At 43.0% G+C, this 17,278-nt stretch overlaps 2 protein-coding genes across 8 annotated transcripts in view; one reads left to right on the top strand and one right to left on the bottom strand.

Moving 5' to 3' along the window:
- KANSL1 (KAT8 regulatory NSL complex subunit 1) overlaps positions 1-17,278 on the top strand; it is a 191,920-nt gene that overhangs the window by 22,463 nt on the left and 152,179 nt on the right. Inside the window, exon 1 of one of the 7 annotated variants that reach the window (XM_012497714.2) lies at positions 10,266-10,454. The exons of the other annotated variants lie outside the window; for them this stretch is intronic. The gene's annotated coding sequence lies outside the window, so the exon portion shown is untranslated. Of the gene's footprint in view, positions 1-10,265; positions 10,455-17,278 lie in introns of those variants that run through there. 7 annotated transcript variants of the gene reach the window in all.
- On the bottom strand, positions 6,546-10,269 carry LOC115831478 (atherin-like; the record flags this gene model as incomplete). Its single annotated transcript, XM_030799769.1, has 2 exons — positions 6,546-6,891; positions 9,538-10,269. Coding segments are annotated over 2 exons (744 nt in total), but the record flags the coding sequence as incomplete, so codon positions are not given.

Raw genomic sequence — 17,278 nt, forward strand, 5'->3', positions numbered from 1 at the left:
CAGAGTCTTGCTCTGTCGTTCAAGCTGGAGTGCGGTGGCGCAATCTCAGCTCACTGACACTGCAACCTCTACCTCCCGCCGGGTTCAAGCAATTCTCCTGCTTCAGCCTCCCGAGTAGCTGGGACTACAGGCGCATGCCACCACGCCTGGCTAATTTTTTGTATTTTAGTAGAGACGGGTTTTCACCATGTTGCCCAGGCTGGTCTCGAACTCCTGAGCTCTAGCAATCCACCGGCCTCGGCCTCCCAAAGTGCTAGTATTAGAGGTGGGAGCCACCACGTCTGGCCTGAAGGACTTCTTATACCAAAGAAGATACAGTTTCATTTAACTATTTTATTTTATTTTTTCTGATGCTGGTTAAAGTTGGTTCATTTGGGACACATTTCATTAGATAAATTTGTGTCTAAATGTGATTGTGAGAATTTGGAATATGGTGGAAAATATTGAATATTAGATTCTACAATTTTTGTCAGTGTAATTCAGAAACAAAAAAGATTGCGGTTGAGAAAATCATAGATGATTTCTTTGTAAATGAGTTACAGAGATAAGACAGGACCTTTAGCATTTCCTGAATTCCAGTCATGTTCTCAGTAACTTACGGTCTCTTTTATAATATTGTACCCATGACAATTTATACGTTAGATTTCCGGTTTTATCTTCTGCCTGGAAGGATTACATTCAGGGGTTTTAGCCATGCATATTTATCTATAAATGGTCTAAACCAGTGCCTCTTTATCTTTCCTTAAAGTACTTTTCAGGGTCTAGGGCTGTTTGGAGCAGTTTGTTACAAGCAGGGCATATCTCTCTGAGGACTCCTTTTCTATCTTGAAACAGTGAGAATTTTGCATTTTGCTCTGTATGCATTGCATATCCCATATCTGAAATGCTTGGGACCAGAAGTTTTTTGGATTTCAAATTTTTCAGATTTTGGGATGTTTGCATGTACATAATGTACTATCTTGGAGATGGGATCCAAATCTAAACATGAAATTCTGTTTCATATACACATTATGTACATAGCCTGAAGATAATTTCTTTTTTTACCTTTTTCTTTAAGAGTTGATGTCTCATACTGTTTGTTGCCCAGGCTGGAGTGCAGTAGCATGATCCTACTCACAGCAGCCTAGAACTCCTGGGCTCAAGTCATTCTCCTGCCTCAGCCTCCCAGGTAGCTGGTACTAGCTGGTACAGTTGCACGGTGCCAAGCCCAGCTAATTTTTTTGTTTGTTTGAGATGGGGTCTGATTCTGTTACCCAGGTTGGAGTGCAGTAGCGCCATCTCTGCTCGCTGTAGCCTCCACCTTCCAGGCTCAAGCGATTCTCCCACCTTGGCTTCCTGTGTAGCTGGGACTACAGGTGCATGCCACCATGCCTGGCTAACTTTTTGTATTTTTGGTAGAGAGAGGTTTTGCTACATTGCCCAGGCTGGTCTTGAACTCCAGAGCTCAAGCGATTCACCTGCCATGGCTTTCCAGTGTTGGGATTACAGGCTTGAGCCACTGCAACTGGCCTTAATTTTTTTTTTTTTTTCAGAGATAGGGTCTCACTGTGTTGCCCAGGCTGGTCTTGAACTCCAGGGCTCAAATGTTCCTCCCATCTTGGTCTCCCAAAGTGTTAGGATTACAGGCATGAGCTACCACAACCTACCAGTTTTATACAAAATTGAAAATAATTTTGTTCTTAAAATAAACAGTGTTTCTGATGGTTCAGAGAACCATCAGAAGCAAAGGTGTCACGTGTGGAATTTTCCATTTGAGGTGTCATGTTGGCACTCAAAAAGTTTCAGATTTTGGAGGGTTTTGAATTTTCAGATTAGGGATGGTCAACCTGTAATATATTTGTGTTTATTTTAACAAAAGTACATCTGATTTTACTACAATCCTTGATTAAATTGATACTCCAAAAAAGTTGCTCCTGTATATATTCAGTGGCTTTGGTTACTCCCCGTTTGTAGCTGTATGTTCTTGAGAGTACATAGAAACAAGTTCAAGAATCCAAGAATTAGTGGGTTAAAAATAATGTTCTAGGCTGGGCGTGGTGGCTGACGCCTGTAATCCCAGCACTTTGGGAGGCTGAGACGGGCGGATCAGCTGAGGTCAGGATTTTGAGACCAGCCTGGCCAATATGGCGAAACTCTGTCTCTACTAAAAATACAAAGATTAGCCGGGCATGGTGGTGCGTGCCTGTAGTCCCACCTACTTGGGCGGCTGAGGTAGGAGAATCGCTTGAATCCAGGAGGTGGAGGTTGCGGTGAGCCCAAATTGTGCCATGCACTCCAGCCTGGCAGCCTGAGCAGAGCGAGGCTGTGTCTCAAAAAAAAAAGTAATTCCAAGAATGGTATGCCACTTCATTGGAGGAAACAGGTCTGCCATCTTCCAAAGTCCCTAGGTTTGCCATGCCATCAGAATAAGATTTTACAAGTTGCATCATAACTTAGAATTGGCAACTGACGTAAAATAAATAAATAAATACATATATACATATATATATATATATTTTTTGAGACAGAGTTTCGCTCTGTCGCCCAGGCTGGAGTGCAGTGGTACGATCTCGGCTCACTGCAAGCTCCACCTCACGGGTTCATGCCATTCTGCTGCCTCAGCCTCCCGAGTAGCTGGGACTACAGCTACTGTACAGCCCCACCATGCCTGGCTAATTTTTTGTATTTTTAGTAGAGACGGAGTTTCACCATGTTGGCCAGGATGGTCTCGATCTCCTTATCTCGTGATCTGCCTGCCTTGGCCTCCCAAAGTGCTGGGATTACAGGCATGAGCCACCGCACCCAGCCTGTAAAAACATTTTTTAAGGTGTGTTTTGCCTTGTACACCTGCTGCCTCCTTTTCTCTTTGAACATGTTTCCTTCTGACTCAGTTTTATCAGGCCCTCCACAACTTGGCTACTCACAGCTGCCTTGAAGTTCTGCATATTTACCTTTATGTTTCCTTTGGAAAAGAACTCAGGTAGTTTCTTGGTACATTTTGGCCAAATTCTGACACTCAACTTTATTATCTGATAAAACGTTTGGGTCCTGCGTAGATTGCTTAATCTGCAAAATCAGTATATTAGAATACTCCTTCTATGTTTGGTCATTGAACTTTCAGGGTTAACCACACATTCTAGTTATTTGAGAATTTTAAAATATTCTAAACTAAAGTTAAAAGCATTAGAATTAACTAAAATTCACCAAAATAATCAGGGTGTGTGTGTGTGTGTGTGTGTGTGTGTGTGTGTGTGTAAACTCATTGAGGAACTTTATTAAAATGTTCGTATAAAATCCTGGTTAAACTGCTTGCACTAGAAATGAGTGCTGGTAGCTGCTATTAAATCCACCACTGTGGAGAAGAAGACCAACAATCTTGGGTGCTAGATTTTAACAATAGCTGGTGGCCTGAGAGAACCTGACTTGTTTCTTTCAGTGATATAATTGTATTCAGTTGAGCTTTAATGTTGTCTTCTGAATTATCCAAAAGTAAATTATTTCTAGACTTACTAGTACATTTAGGTTTAACCTACAACAGTATTGTTCTCATTACTAACACAGTTAAATCAGGAGGCTGCCTAATAATTAGTTTTTCTTTTGTATAAATTATTGGGTCAGTTCTGTGGTGAGATGGTAAAATAATATCTTTATGTAAATCCTGCAGTTTGTATCAGTAGTATGAGGAGGAAAATATCTTGTTAGGTTGGATTGAAATGAAGGAATGCTATGCATTCTTGTAATACTTTGCCATTTATGAAATGCTTTTGTTTAATCTTACTGAAAATTTGTTTCTACTGGATTCAGTCAGTACATAAAAATACTGTATATTTTGAATCAGTTAAGGCCTCCATTTAATGAAAATAATCTTGATTTCTGAGCTTTGTAGTCATTGTAATCAGTATGAGGATTTTCTTCTACTTGCATTTGGCTAAATCTTTATATTTGCGACACTGTGAAATAGGTAGTATTGTTTAGGTTTAATGCCTTTAGGATGTTTGCACGTCCAGGTCATCAAGTGAGTAGCACTGGTGAATTAGAAGCGGGAAAAGTGAGAATTGAAGACTGAGAGACCCTGATCCCAGCTTTGACGCTTTGGCAGTCTCTTAACTGGCTTCTTTCTGTTGGCCTCATTTTCACACTAATAAAATGTGGCGGCTGAACATATTCCTTCTACATCCTAAATTTTTTGACTTAAATTTCTTAACTTTGGTTTAGTTTACTCTGGCTTTCTATTTAATATTTAGCTGGTTAAATATTAATGTGAGAACATGCCTCAGTTTCAGCGTAAAGATGTTTCTTTCATAATTTTAATATGGGTTTTTACATAGTTTTATGTGTTCATTTCTGTGATATCTAGAATAAATTCTTGAGCTTAATAGGTACTCACTAGATTTTTGTTGAATTAAATGTATTTTAAGTATTTAATGTGGCATTAGATTTATGATTGTAAATAATCGTTCTCAGATTATGTTTTTAGGGAGCTAAAAGTATTTTTATATATAGTGTTATCTAAGTTCATGAATGAAAACATTGTTTGCTAGAGTCTAGACAGGGATTTTTTTTTTTTTTTGAAACAGAGTCCCGCTCTGTCACTCAGGTTGGAGTGCAGTGGTGCGATCTTGGCTCACTGCATCTTCCACACCTTGTGGGTTCAAGAGATTCTCCTGCCTTAGCTTCCCAAGTAGCTAGGACTATAGGCATGTGCCACAATGCCAGGCTAATTTTTGTATTTTTAGTTGAGACAGGGTTTCACCATGTTGCCCAGGCTGGTCTCAGACTCCAGGCCTCAGGTGATCCACTTGCTTCGGTCTCCCGAAGTGCTAGAATTACAGGTGTGAGTCACATCCAGGCTTTGTTTTTTTTTAAAATTAGGTCCAAGTCCTAAGTAGATAGGTATTTGAGGTTTGAATTAGGAAAGAGGTGCTGATTTTTGCTTCACTCAGATTTTAAACTTTAAAGTTTAGAACTGTGGAAAATAGCTTCATTCACTAATAATAATAGTTAAACTTAATAGGTAGGTGGTATTACTATCTCCATTTTACAGAGCAGAATACGTACTTTGCCCAAAGTAACACAAAGAATAAGTGAGGGAGGCAGGATTAGAATCTGGGGCTACCTAGGTCCTGTGTGCTTAAGTACTACATTCTACCTTTTTCATTCAGTCAGTTCTTATGATGTGTCTCTTTTGTGCCAGGCCCTGGGCTAGGTCCTAGGTAAGTAACCAAAAAAATGGGTCCCTGTGCTTTTGAAACTAAATGGCCTAGGCTTTAGGACTTGTCCTGAGTTAATATATAATAATTGCTTTTTCTTAAGTGCAAAAAAAGTTATTCATTGTCCTTTTGAGATTAGTTTGGACATACGAGATACTGAATTTGTGAGAGATTATTCCGTTTAGGAATTTCTGGCTTGTTTAGAAAGTCTGCAGTAGGGAAGGTAGAGAGTGCCTTTTTGGAATACGTTTATTATCTATAGATGAGAGTTACAGATCTTAAATTAGAACAACCACAGTTCCTGCCTGCAAGGGCTTTCAGGCTGGCTTGAGGTGGCAAGACTGGTATATGAAAACAACCTCAGAGGAATTACAGAGAGCACTTAACCAAGGGTAATGTAGTGCCAACTCTGTACATTATTGGTTCTTTTTTTGAGACAGAGTCTCCTTCTGTCGCCTAGGCTGGAGTGCAGTGGTGTGATCTTGGCTCACTGCAACCTCTGCCTTCGGGGCTCAAGTGATTCTCATGCCTCAGCCTCCCGAGTAGCTGGAACTACAGGTGTGCACCACCATGCTTGGCTACTTTTTGTATTTTTAGTAGAGACGGGGTTTCACCATGTTGGCCAGGCTGGTCTCGAATTCCTGGCCTCAGGTGATCTGCCTGCCTTGGCCTTCTGGAGTGCTGGGATTACAGGCATGAGCCACCGCGCCCAGCCTACATTATTGTCAAGTGAAATGAGTAGATGATAACAGTGGTGTGGTGGAATATAAGAGGATAACATGAGTTGTAGGTGGATTGGAGAGTAATTAACAAGGAATGGTGGTAACGAGGGATGGTCCTCTTTTTCTAGGTAGAGAGAACACAGACAAAGATGGATGGGTACAGAGCTGTGTGTAAGAGGGAATACCTTTTCCTTTTTTCTTTCTTTCCTTCCCCCCTTCCTTTCTTTTTCTTTTTTCTGAGATAGGGTATTGCTCTGTTGCCCAGGCTGGTTTGCAGTGGCGTGATCATGGTTCACTGCAGCCTTGACCTCCTGGGCTCAAGTGATCCTCCTGCCTCAGCCTCTGAGTAGCTTGGACTACAGGCATATGCCACCACCCCTGGCTACATTTTTTTATTATTTATTTTTTGAAGAGATGAGGTTTTGCTGTTTTGCCCGGGCTGTTCTCAAACTCCTGGGCTCAAGCAATACTCTCACATTGGCCTCTCAAAGTGCTGATTATTTAGGTGTGAGCCACCATGCCTAGCCATGGAATGTTTTTTCTGAGGAAGAAATAATAAGATTAGTTATATAAAATATTGTAATCATAAAGATACAAATACTAAAAAACATTAGAACTCAATCATTGTTTTTTAACTTCATTTATTATATAAGGAACCTAACTCAAATTGGCTTAAACAATTAATAAATGTTTATTGTTACATTGTTCTAATGTGGCTGGAAATCCAGAAGTCATACAAATTGTCAGGATTGGTTGATACAGTGGCTTAATGCTATCACCAAGGACCAACTTTCTATTCCCTTTGATGTTGGTGGCATCTTCAGGCTTGCTGCAAAGGTGACTGTAGCAATTTGAGGTGTCACTGTCTGAGGAAGAGGGACTGTTTTTTCCTCCATCATTTTTAGGATTGAAGAACCTTTTCTCACAGTTCTCCTTCGGAGGCTGTCCAGGGGACTTCTACTCACATCTTATGGCCATTCCTAACCAATCATTGGCAAAGAGAATGGGGTAAAACGAATCAGAATACAGTAGGTATTGGAGAGTCAACATGACTATTCCAAGAGTGATTTGAAATGTGTTGGTGTTTTTATTTTTTTATCACTTTTCATTTTGAGACGGTCTTGCTCTGTTGCCCAGGTTGGACTACAATGGCATGATCATGACTTACTGCAGCCTTGACCTCCCAGGCTCAAGCAATCCCCTCAGCCTCTGGAGTAGCTGGGACTGTAGGCACATGCTACCACACTTGGCTAATTTAAAATTTTTTTTGTAGAGATAGGGTCTCACTCTGTTGCCCAGGCCGGTCTCCAACTTGTGAGCTCAAGTGATCCTCCCACCTCACCCTCCCACAGTGCTGGGATTACAGGAGTGAGCTGCTGCACCAGGCCTTTTTTTTAAAATCTTTTTTTATTTGTTTATTTTGTATGTAGGTGTTTTCAATCAGCCTTTTGGACGTCCACTATTTTTTGGGGGGAAATTTAAAAAAATTTATTTCTCTTCATAAGATTTTTGTGCGGTGGCTCATGCCTGTAATGCCAGCAGTCAAGTCCAGGAGTTCGAGACCAGCCTGGGCAACATAGGGAGACTCCGTATCTATCAAAACAAACAAATAAAAAGAAATGAAAAAAAATAGCTGGGCATGGCGGCATATGCCTGTAGTGCCAGCTACTCAAGAGGCTGAGGTAGGATCACCTGAGCCTGGGAGGCTGCAGTGAGTTGTGATTGCACCACTGCACTCCAGCCTGGCCGACCGAGCAGGACCCTGTCAAAAAAAGAAAAGTAAAAGTTGGTGCCTAGGAAGAAAGATGTCTGATTTTAGATAAGAATATACAACAGGTTGACTGATTTAAGTGCCATAAACCCTGTGAACTCTTGACTCTTGCACTAAGCAATGAGAGAAAGGGGAAGCTGGAATTTATAGTTCCCCCAAATACATGGTTTTAAAAATGAGCATTTTCCAGTTTTCTCCTAATCCATTAGAAAAATATATTTCATATAATCTTGCTTATTTGGTTGCCTAATTAAATCTGACAGTTGGGTCTTAAAAATTTGGAGCAGCAGTAAGATTATTTTGTTATGGTGTGTCTGAATTTAATATTTAAGTATACGCTGCAAAGGGCTTTGCCTTATTTGGTGTTTTTCATTCTGCTAATTTAGATTTCAGAAGCCTCAGATTGGGGCTCTAGTTCGCCATCTATTGGTCCAATACCCTTCTACTGTATTTTGTGGAATTACTATTTATGTGTGTATGTGTGTACAATAAAAAAGTCAATTAAAGTTTTTTCCCCAGGGTTGTAAATTAAAAACCCACGACTAAAGACCTCTTTTGGATGTGTATACAAATATTAGTTTATTCTTTGTGTAATTTGACCCTATGACTCCAAACTGCCTGCTTTTGATATTTGAGAACCATGACTATGCTTGAGAGTGTGATTTTAGGAGTATAAATGGAAACTCGCAGAAACCTAGGTGCAGATGTTGCAGGGGCAGGTGAGTTAGTGTAACTTTGTGGGAAGACTAAAACCGTTCTGTAACGACTGTGAGGGTGTTTTTTGATAAGCAGAAGTGACGTATAATACCGGATATTGGTTCTGGTAAGCCACAAAAAAGTGTGAAGCATTTTGCGTCTTCCTTTTTGGTAGTAGAGCATACGTACCCTTCTTATCTGCCTAATTTGATGATTTAATGATTTGAACGATTTTTTCTTCAGTCATTTAAGCTAGTTTTGATGAATCCTAGATTAGTCTTTTAAATCTCAAGATACTGCACTCATCTTTTGGCAACTTTAAAGGGTGGTAGAATTACACTTTGTGTGACACTTTGTATTACATTATGTTTCTGTATTCTTTAAGTCTAGGAAAGGTTCCATTATTTTAAGGTTCTATTTTGGGGACAATATAAAGTTCTGTACTGATAAACTGGTCATGAGAAATGATAAGGTGCCACCACTTTAAACCAACTCTGGTAAGGAGGTGGGAAGTTGGCTTTTTGTTGTGAGATTTGTGTTTCTTTATAGAGTTCTTTGTTAAACTTTTAGCATGGCAGTGAAATTCCTTTTGGTGGCGGCAGGAAGCATAAATACTCATTGTGTAATGCCATTTGCCTGTTTTGGCGGATCTGCCAAACCATGACACCCAAAACAAGACGCGTGTTTCTTCACGAAAACTACAGTTCCCAGCGGGCCCGGCGCCGGCGGGGCCATCACTTCCCCTCTGGCTCCCGGCTGCCCCTTCCCGGGCTGGCCTGGCGCGGGCCCTGGCTGGGGCCTGCGCAGTGACTACGTGCACCAGCTCCCCCCGCCCCACACCCCGCCCAACTCTGGTGGCTGCGGAGCGCGGTGCTGGGGCCAGTGCCCAGCCGTGCTGCAGTGTTTGGAGACTGGCTGCTAGGGACAAAGGGCGGGCGGCGGAAGCCGCTTCACTGGTCAGGGAGCTTTCTGCAGGGTTAGCCCTGGAATAGTATGGTGCCGACGGCCTTACCCTCTTTACTACACAGTGCAAACAGTTCCTTGCTCACGTCCTCTCGCTCCGCGGCGCCGGCCCGCCCTGCCCCTCAACCGGCGAGCCGCACCGCCGGCCCCAGCACGGAGGGAATGTGACGGCATCAGTGCCTCAGGTTAGACTCACCTCGGCCGCAGCGAGGGCTGGCTTCCCCCTGCCGCAGTGCTGCGTGCCGTCGCCGCACGTCCGGGGCAGCTGGGGCCGGGCGCCGCGGCCTCCGCAGATGGAGGTACAAAAACATCGGCCACGGCGAGGAGCCATGACTGAGGCGGCGGCGGCCGCGCCTCCTGGCGGCCCGCGGGGGCGGCGCGGCGGGCGCCCCCTGGCGGCGCGCCGGGGTGGAGCGGCCCTTCGCCGCCGCAGCCGCAGCCGGCGGAGGCGCTGCTGTCCCTCCTCCCCGTGTCCCCGGCGCTCGCCCGCTCGCTCGCTCGCTCCATTCTCCCTCCGCTTCAGATTAAAGGGGGGGAGGGAAAAGGAGCTCGGCCGCCATTTTCCCAGTGCCGCCGCCACCGCCGCCACCGCTCGCCGAGCCGGCGGGAGAACCGAGCACCGTAGCGAAGCCGACTCGTCTCGCCGCGGCGGCGCGGGGGGCGGCTGAAGCGCGCTCCCGGGCTGGAAAGAGGCGGCCGGGGGTGGCGGCCTGGGTGCGGGTTCGGGCTGCAGACGGCGGTGCTTGTTTGTGCGGGGCGGGGGGGCGGCTTCACTCTCTGCCCCCGCCCGCCCGCCCTCCCGGCCGGGCTGCGGTCTCCGGTCGTGCTCGGGCCCCGTCGGTGCGGAGGAAGGCCGGGAAAGGGCCCGAAAGAGAAGAAAAAGCAGCCGCTCCCCGCCGCCGCCTTCCCCTCCCCCTCCGCCTCGCCCCCCCCGCCCGGAAAGTCAGGGCGGCTCCGGGCGTCGGGGGGAGGAGAGCGGCGGGCCCGGGCCGGAGCCGCCGCCGCGCGCCCCCGCCCGCCGCTGGCCCTCGGCGCCCAGGCCGGGGGGCTGTTTGCAAACTGCGCCCATTTTGTGGGGCTGAATCCGCCCGGGCTACGCTCCTCCATCACGTGGTAGGTGCTGCTGCTGCTCCTCTCCTCCTCCTCCTGCTGCCCTTTCTCCTTCTCCTCGCTCTCCCTGTGGCTCCCATTTCTCTCTCTCTTTGTTAGTTGTAACTAGAAAGGCAGGGCAGGGTAGAAAAAACCCCCGGAACTTTAAATGGCCTCTCCGGGCTTCCCCGCTGCGGGTCCGGGCTGGGAGTCGCCCCAAGGGCGGGGGTGGACGGGGGCCCTTCCCCAGCAGCTGCCGCCTCGTTCGCCAGCTTTTCCTTTGGCGTTCTATTTAAAAAGGCGGCCTGGAGAACATGATTTATTCCCGTAAAAGAACCCCCCAAACAAACTCTGGCTCTCGCCTTGAACTTCTCTTGACTGCAAAAGGCCTTTCTCTGCTCGAAACACACATCTTGGCGCGTTGCACGGTTTGTATCACAACTCTGATTGTTTCATTTATTATTTTTGTTGCCTGTAAATTCAGGTCACTTACGTTTTCAGATATAGTCTCCCTCAGACGGACTTTTTTTTTTTTTAACTAAAGAGGAAGAGGCATTTATTTGCTTTTAAGTGAGTTGGAATCTTAACTGCCTTTTGGGGGGCCTGTTTTCCGGCTGACGGTCTTTTGATTCTTAGCAAATAGTTTGTTTTCCATACGATAAACAACCCTACTCCCGTGTTTTGCTTAAAAATCCTCTTGTTTTCCAATGTTGGAATCCCAATGTGGATTTATAGAGAAATGTGTTATTTAACTATTGCTTATTGATTGCTTTAGGGGAGAAGGGGTGACATGATGGCGCCACTTTAAATTGCTCTCTTTCCTTTTCCTCGGTCCCCACCACCCCCCTTTATCCTGGAGGTCACTGGAGCATTTTCTGTGACTTATTAATAAAACTGTACTTGAGGGTGTTAGAAGCACAACTCGTAGGGGCTGGAGTTTAGCCCTAGGGTCGGCAGACCGACTCCTGCGGTCCCCAAAGTTCCGAGAAATCTCTCTTCCTCCAGCCTCGCCTCCCTCCCCTCCATTCACAATCCTGGTGTTGCCATCTCCTTTGTCACGTGGCTAGCAATCATTGTGTTTTTTTGTTTGTTTTGGGGTGTGTGTTTATATTTTTAAATTGCAGCTCAGAGGAACCTTTCCTCTTCGCTTTGGAGAGATCAAAACGTTTTACTTGTTTTAGTTTTAGAGTCGGAGAACATTTTAAAATAAACGATAAAATTACATAATCTTTGCCTTGCATAATCATGATATAGTTATAGATTGCTACTGAACTTCGTCTTGAAAGTCATTTCAAGTATGGAAACTAGTACGTTAGAATATGTTTTCCATTTGTCGGGATGGTCTGTAATTTGTATTTTCTCTGCTTTTTGGGTCAGTTAAAGGACCACTATTTACAAAGGCTTAAGTGGGTGTGTTTTCCCTTTCCCCTTTCCTATAGGCTCTACTTGGTTCCTTTTCTGGCATGCTGTCTGACCAATTTAGAAAATTTCAATTGTCTACAGGCGTTGTCAGTTAAAACTATTTTTTTAACCTTCTATCAACAGTGAATACTTTTGAGTAGTAACTGTTTTTTGCCTAATGCTAAGTGTATTTATTAGCATTTCAGTTTTGATCTAGAAAATTTTTACTTTTAATCCTGTAGTTTTAGAAGTATGTTATTCCTTTATCTGTTTCTTTTTATCAGTTTTTCCCATAATTGGGTAAATTCCTATTTTATAAAATACAAAGTACATTTCTGGTTTTTTCTACATAGTTTATTAGACATTTTTTCAGTTTAAAAAACATTGTGAACTAAGAAACTTATTTTTTTAAAAGTAAATATGAAATGTGGTTCTTGAGTATGCATTGATCCTGATTTACCATGTACATTGTCAATGGTTTGGACCATTTTCTTTGCTAACAGTTACATCATGTCATGTGATATGTGCAGTGTGATGTGTAGTTCTAAAAATAAGGCAAGGTAAAAATGCTCATCCCTTGGGAATTTAAAAAATGTATTATAAATGTGGAATAACTACCTTCAGTCATGAAATTCTGAATTGTATTTCCACTAGGTTTATGCAACAAAGTGTGCCGTTCCTTTGACCTTTAGCATATTTGGTGTATTTGTTAGTACCTCATAATTTGAGGTGATTGACTTTATTTTTTGAACTACTTGGAGGGAAACATTAAATGTTACAAAGGTTCTTAATGTCTGTATTATGGTGAAGGTGCTTGTCACTGATGACCACCTCATTTGAGTATATACCAGTGTCTGTGATTGTGATTGTGACCAGCTAAAAGGATGATCAGTTAAGAATTATTAGAGCCTTTGTGGTAGAGTGGGATTTTCTGTCTTTCCACCTATATGAATCTACTGAAGTATTTTAGAAGTTTTCTTGCATCTTTTCTGAAAGCCATGTTCAGAACATTCGTATTTGACTTTGGTGCTTTACCAACGTGAGATGTTAAATTTTTGTCTGATTTTCTTTCTTCCTGCCTACACATGTTATTTCTCTGGTTAAACCTGCAGAGCACTCTTTGTTAGGTGAGTGTTTCCTGTTGAGGAAAATTCTGGAAGTTAGAAAATGAGTAGGCCTTAGTTCACTTGTGAACTTATATCAAGGTGAGAAGAAAGTGAAGTAACTATACTAAACTTTTTTCTTCACTGTCACTAAGGCTACTCTTCCATCTCTAGTAATGCTACATTGTAACCAGTGTCTCTACGTCTTCTGTAGAGTATTGAGTTGACCACAGATTTTAATTGCATTTTAAAGTGAATAAGAAGTTTTAGGTTTGTTCTGTTTGTTATGACCTGATTTGTGTAGTATGTAAACATAGGGGTGTTGTGGTTTGAGAAGGTATTTTAGTATTGAGAGGCTCTGATTAGGCCCCTTTGCGAATAAAGCTTAGTTACCTTGTTATATCAGGCAAGCAATTTTTTTTTTTTTTTTTTTTTTTTTTTTTTTGAGACAGGGTCTCGTTCTGTCGCCCATGCTGGAGTGCAGTGGTGCCATCTCAGCTCATTGCAGTCTCTGCCTCCCAGGTTCAAGCGATTCTCATGCCTCAGCCGCCTGAGTAGCAGGGACTACAGGCATGTGCCATTGGGACTACAGGTGTGTGCCACCACGCCCAGCTAAGTTTTTTATTTTTAGTAGAGACAGGGGTTTCACTATGTTGGCCAGGCTGGTCTCAAACTCCTGACCTCAAGTGATCCACCTGCCTCGGCCTCCCAAAAGTGCTGGAATTACAGGCATGAGCCACTACGCCTAGCCTAGACAAGCAATTTTTAAAATGTGCTATAAAACACCAAACCAGTCCACACTGGGTTTTCTAAACATAGTAATAGTAAACGCCATGTTTAAAGAGTAATGCTTATTCTTTTTATGTTTTTTCAGCTTGTGGGGAGATGGGTAGGGGCTATTTTTTTCTTCTTAGTGAGTCCATTAAGGCACAGAAATAAGCCGACTTTCTTTCTAGATAGATGTATATAGTTTTACGTTTTATTGTCCCTCTCCACCCCCCAACAAAGGACCTCTCCGTTCCATTCCTTGAGTTTAGAGGGGAGGGACTAGGGTAAACTGAATATGTGGTTGTCTGTTGATTGCCCCAGAGTAAATCTTACTGAGTGGTTTAGAGATTTTGTTTCTTTTTCATTTTAGAGACCAGGTCTCGGGGTCTAGCTCTGATTCCCAGGCTGGCCTGCATAGACGTAATCATTGTGCGCTACAGTTTAGAGTGCCTGAACTCTGGGGCTCAAGTGATCTTCCTGCCTTAGCCTCCTGAGTAGCTTGAGCAACCGGAGCATATAACCTTGGTTGTCTTTTTTTTCTTTTTTTTTTTTTTTTTGAGACAGAATCTGCTCTGTTGCCCAGTCTGGAGTGCAGTGGCGCGATCTCGGCTCACTGCAACCTCCACCCCTAGGGTTCTAGCGATTCTTCTACCTCAGCCTCCCGAGTAGCTGGCATTACAGGTGCCCACCACCACGCCTGGCTAATTTTTTTCTATTTTTATTAGAGATGGAGTTTTGCCGTGTTGGCCAGGCTGGTGTTGAACTCCTGACCTCAGGTGATCCACCCGCCTCAGCCTCCCAAAGTGCTAGGATTATAGGCGTGAGCCACCAGGCCTGGCCACTTGCTTTTCTTATTTAGAGTTTTAAAGCAGCTTTCGTTGTACTCTTTCTTCATTTTAAATGTTCCCACCTTGATTGATTTGATTATTCTACGTCTTGGGAAGCGTATTTTACCTTAGTGCCTCTTTACTTACTTACCTTAAGAAAGGAGTACAGGGCAGGTTCTTAAGTAAAATGACCCCAGACACCTGGCTTGCCTACTGTGTCAGTGCAAAGAACACTTGGATCATATCTTTTTCCTAAAATTGGACTTCATAACTATTTCTTGGAAGTCTATTTTAAGATTTTTTTTAGTTCTCATGTTGCTTCTGAAGATGTATGTTTAAATTACAGTTTATATGCTGATAAGTTGCTTATACACCTCTGGGCATACTAAAAGTTGTGCAGAACAATAGTTTATAACACAAGATAAGATTCCCTCATCAGTACTTCCCATTCCCTGAAATGTGAGGTCAAAACTCAGTTGAACCACACTATGGCTGTAGAAGACAGTATGAGTTAGAAAAGACAAATATCCACTGTACTAGAGTTCACCAGCGTTTGAAGGCTATCAGAAGATATAGGAGGTAAGTGATATCCTTGGGTGTCACTTGCAGATTGAGGGGAGGATTGTGGGTCATAGGAGATGACTAGTATGGCAGGGGCTAACTATTATTATTTGTTTCTTTTTTAAGCCATGTGCCTTTTAGGATGTAGAACAAAATACATAGGAGAAAATAAGCCAAATGGTGTGATTTACCAAAATACCTGGACTCCGAAAAGAGCTGCAATATATATTTTTATTAAGCATTTTCTTGTCTTTGGTAGAATAAAGGTAAAGCTAAAATAGAGTGCGGAAACTGACTTGACCAAAGTAGAAAACACAGTTCATGTTTATGAATCAAAAACAAATGAGTTTGGGCAGTCTGAAAGAAAAAATTAAACATTTTATATGAAGATTTTAAACCTTTATGCAAAGAGTCCCTTTAAGATGGAAGAGACCTTTTAAATAGAGGAGACCTTCCCCATTTAGTAGCACAATGCAGCAAAATAGTTGTTTAATAAATGTTACTTTCTGCAAGCTTTGCTTTTCCAAGATTTTAAGCCGCTTCCACAGAGTGTTAACATTTGAAAGCCCTCTACCAGGAAATTATTTAGCTGTGTATTTTATTGTTGCTGACTGTGAACTTGCCCTTTTTTTTCCTGGCTGTAATTTTTTTAGAATTAAAGTTTCTTTCCAAGATTTTGAGGGTCAGGAAATGTAAAGTGCAGGTAGATTGAGTGCAGTTTTATCTAAATGTTATTTTAAAAACTCTGGTTCTTGTAACTTGAACCAGGAATCCAAAATGAGATCTTACTCTGAATTTTAATTACAGCAGATTCTGCTCTTATTTGGAAAAAGTTGCTTGAGTGACATCAAACTTAATGGAGTCCCTCGCCTTTTAATTCCTTTTTAAAAAGGGGACAGCTTAAGGTTAGACTTGGTTAAATTCAGTTGGAAGGTAAGTATTAGGGAATAAAAAAGATGAATAACAATTTTGTTGTTAGGATGTTAAACCAAAAATTGCTAAGAACTCATATCCAGACTTTCCTCTTGCTGCCTGTTATTTGGCCTTTGTGACTGTTTGTTAGCACCTCCACCAGAGGGTGTGAAGGGAAAGAGGCTCAAAGCTAAGTACTGTAGCTAGTTTCTGGTTTCTAGTATAGGAGAGACACTTCATAGAAATACCAGCCTGGGCTGGGCGCGGTGGCTCATGCCTGTAATCCCAGCACCTTGGGAGGCCGAGGCGGATCACCTGAGTTGAGGAGTTTGAGACCAGCCTGGCTAACATGGTGAAACTGTCTCTACTGAAAAAACAAAAAAAAAAAACAAAAAAAAAAACCCAGAAAAAATTAGCTGGACGTGGTGGCGCATGCCTGTAGTCCCAGCTACTCAAGAGGCTGAGGCAGGAGAATTGCTTGAACCTGGGAGGCGGAGGTTGTAGTGAGCCGAGATTGCACCACTGCACTCTAGCCTGGGCGACAGAGAGAGACTTCGTCTCAAAGAAAAAAGAAATACCAGTCTGATAAGTTGAACTATCAGGAAAGTTTCATTAAACTCTCCATATGTTACCATGGAGAACTGAAGCTCTTTGAAGACCTTAAGCATGTCTCCAAAAAATTGGACTGTATTTTTTTGCATTTAGTGATTTACTCCTTACCCCTTGCCTCCCAAGAGAATGAAAAATGGATATTAGTATTGACTTAACATTTTATTGGCATTGGAAAAATGTACTTTTAAAAGTCATTAATTGACTTTTCTCTAAAGATAAAAGGTAGGTTTCAGTGGGAACTCAGGAATTTGGCCATGGACCCTCCCAGAATAACCTGTTTCCTTTAGAATTCTTTTTTTTTTTTTTTTTTTTTGAGACACAGTCTCGCTCTGTCCCCCAGGCTGGAGTGCAGTGGTGTGATCTCAGCTCACTGCAAGCTCCACCTCCCAGGTTCACGCCATTCTCCTGCCTCAGCCTCCCGAGTAGCTGGAACTACAGGTGCCCGCTATGACGCCCGGCTAATTTTTTTTTCGTTTTTATTTTTAGTGGAGACAGGGTTTCACCGTGTTAGCCAGGATGGTCTCGATCTCCTGACCTTGTGATCCACCTGTCTCGGCCTCCCAAAGTGCTGGGATTACAGGCAGGAGCCACCGCTCCTGGCCTCCTTTAGAATTCTTAAAATCTTCCAGAAGTCGCGGATTTTAGGATTGTTCAGGAGCACTTA

The sequence above is a fragment of the Nomascus leucogenys genome, chromosome 19 (assembly GCF_006542625.1).
Source record: "Nomascus leucogenys isolate Asia chromosome 19, Asia_NLE_v1, whole genome shotgun sequence".
Taxonomy (NCBI): domain Eukaryota; kingdom Metazoa; phylum Chordata; class Mammalia; order Primates; family Hylobatidae; genus Nomascus; species Nomascus leucogenys.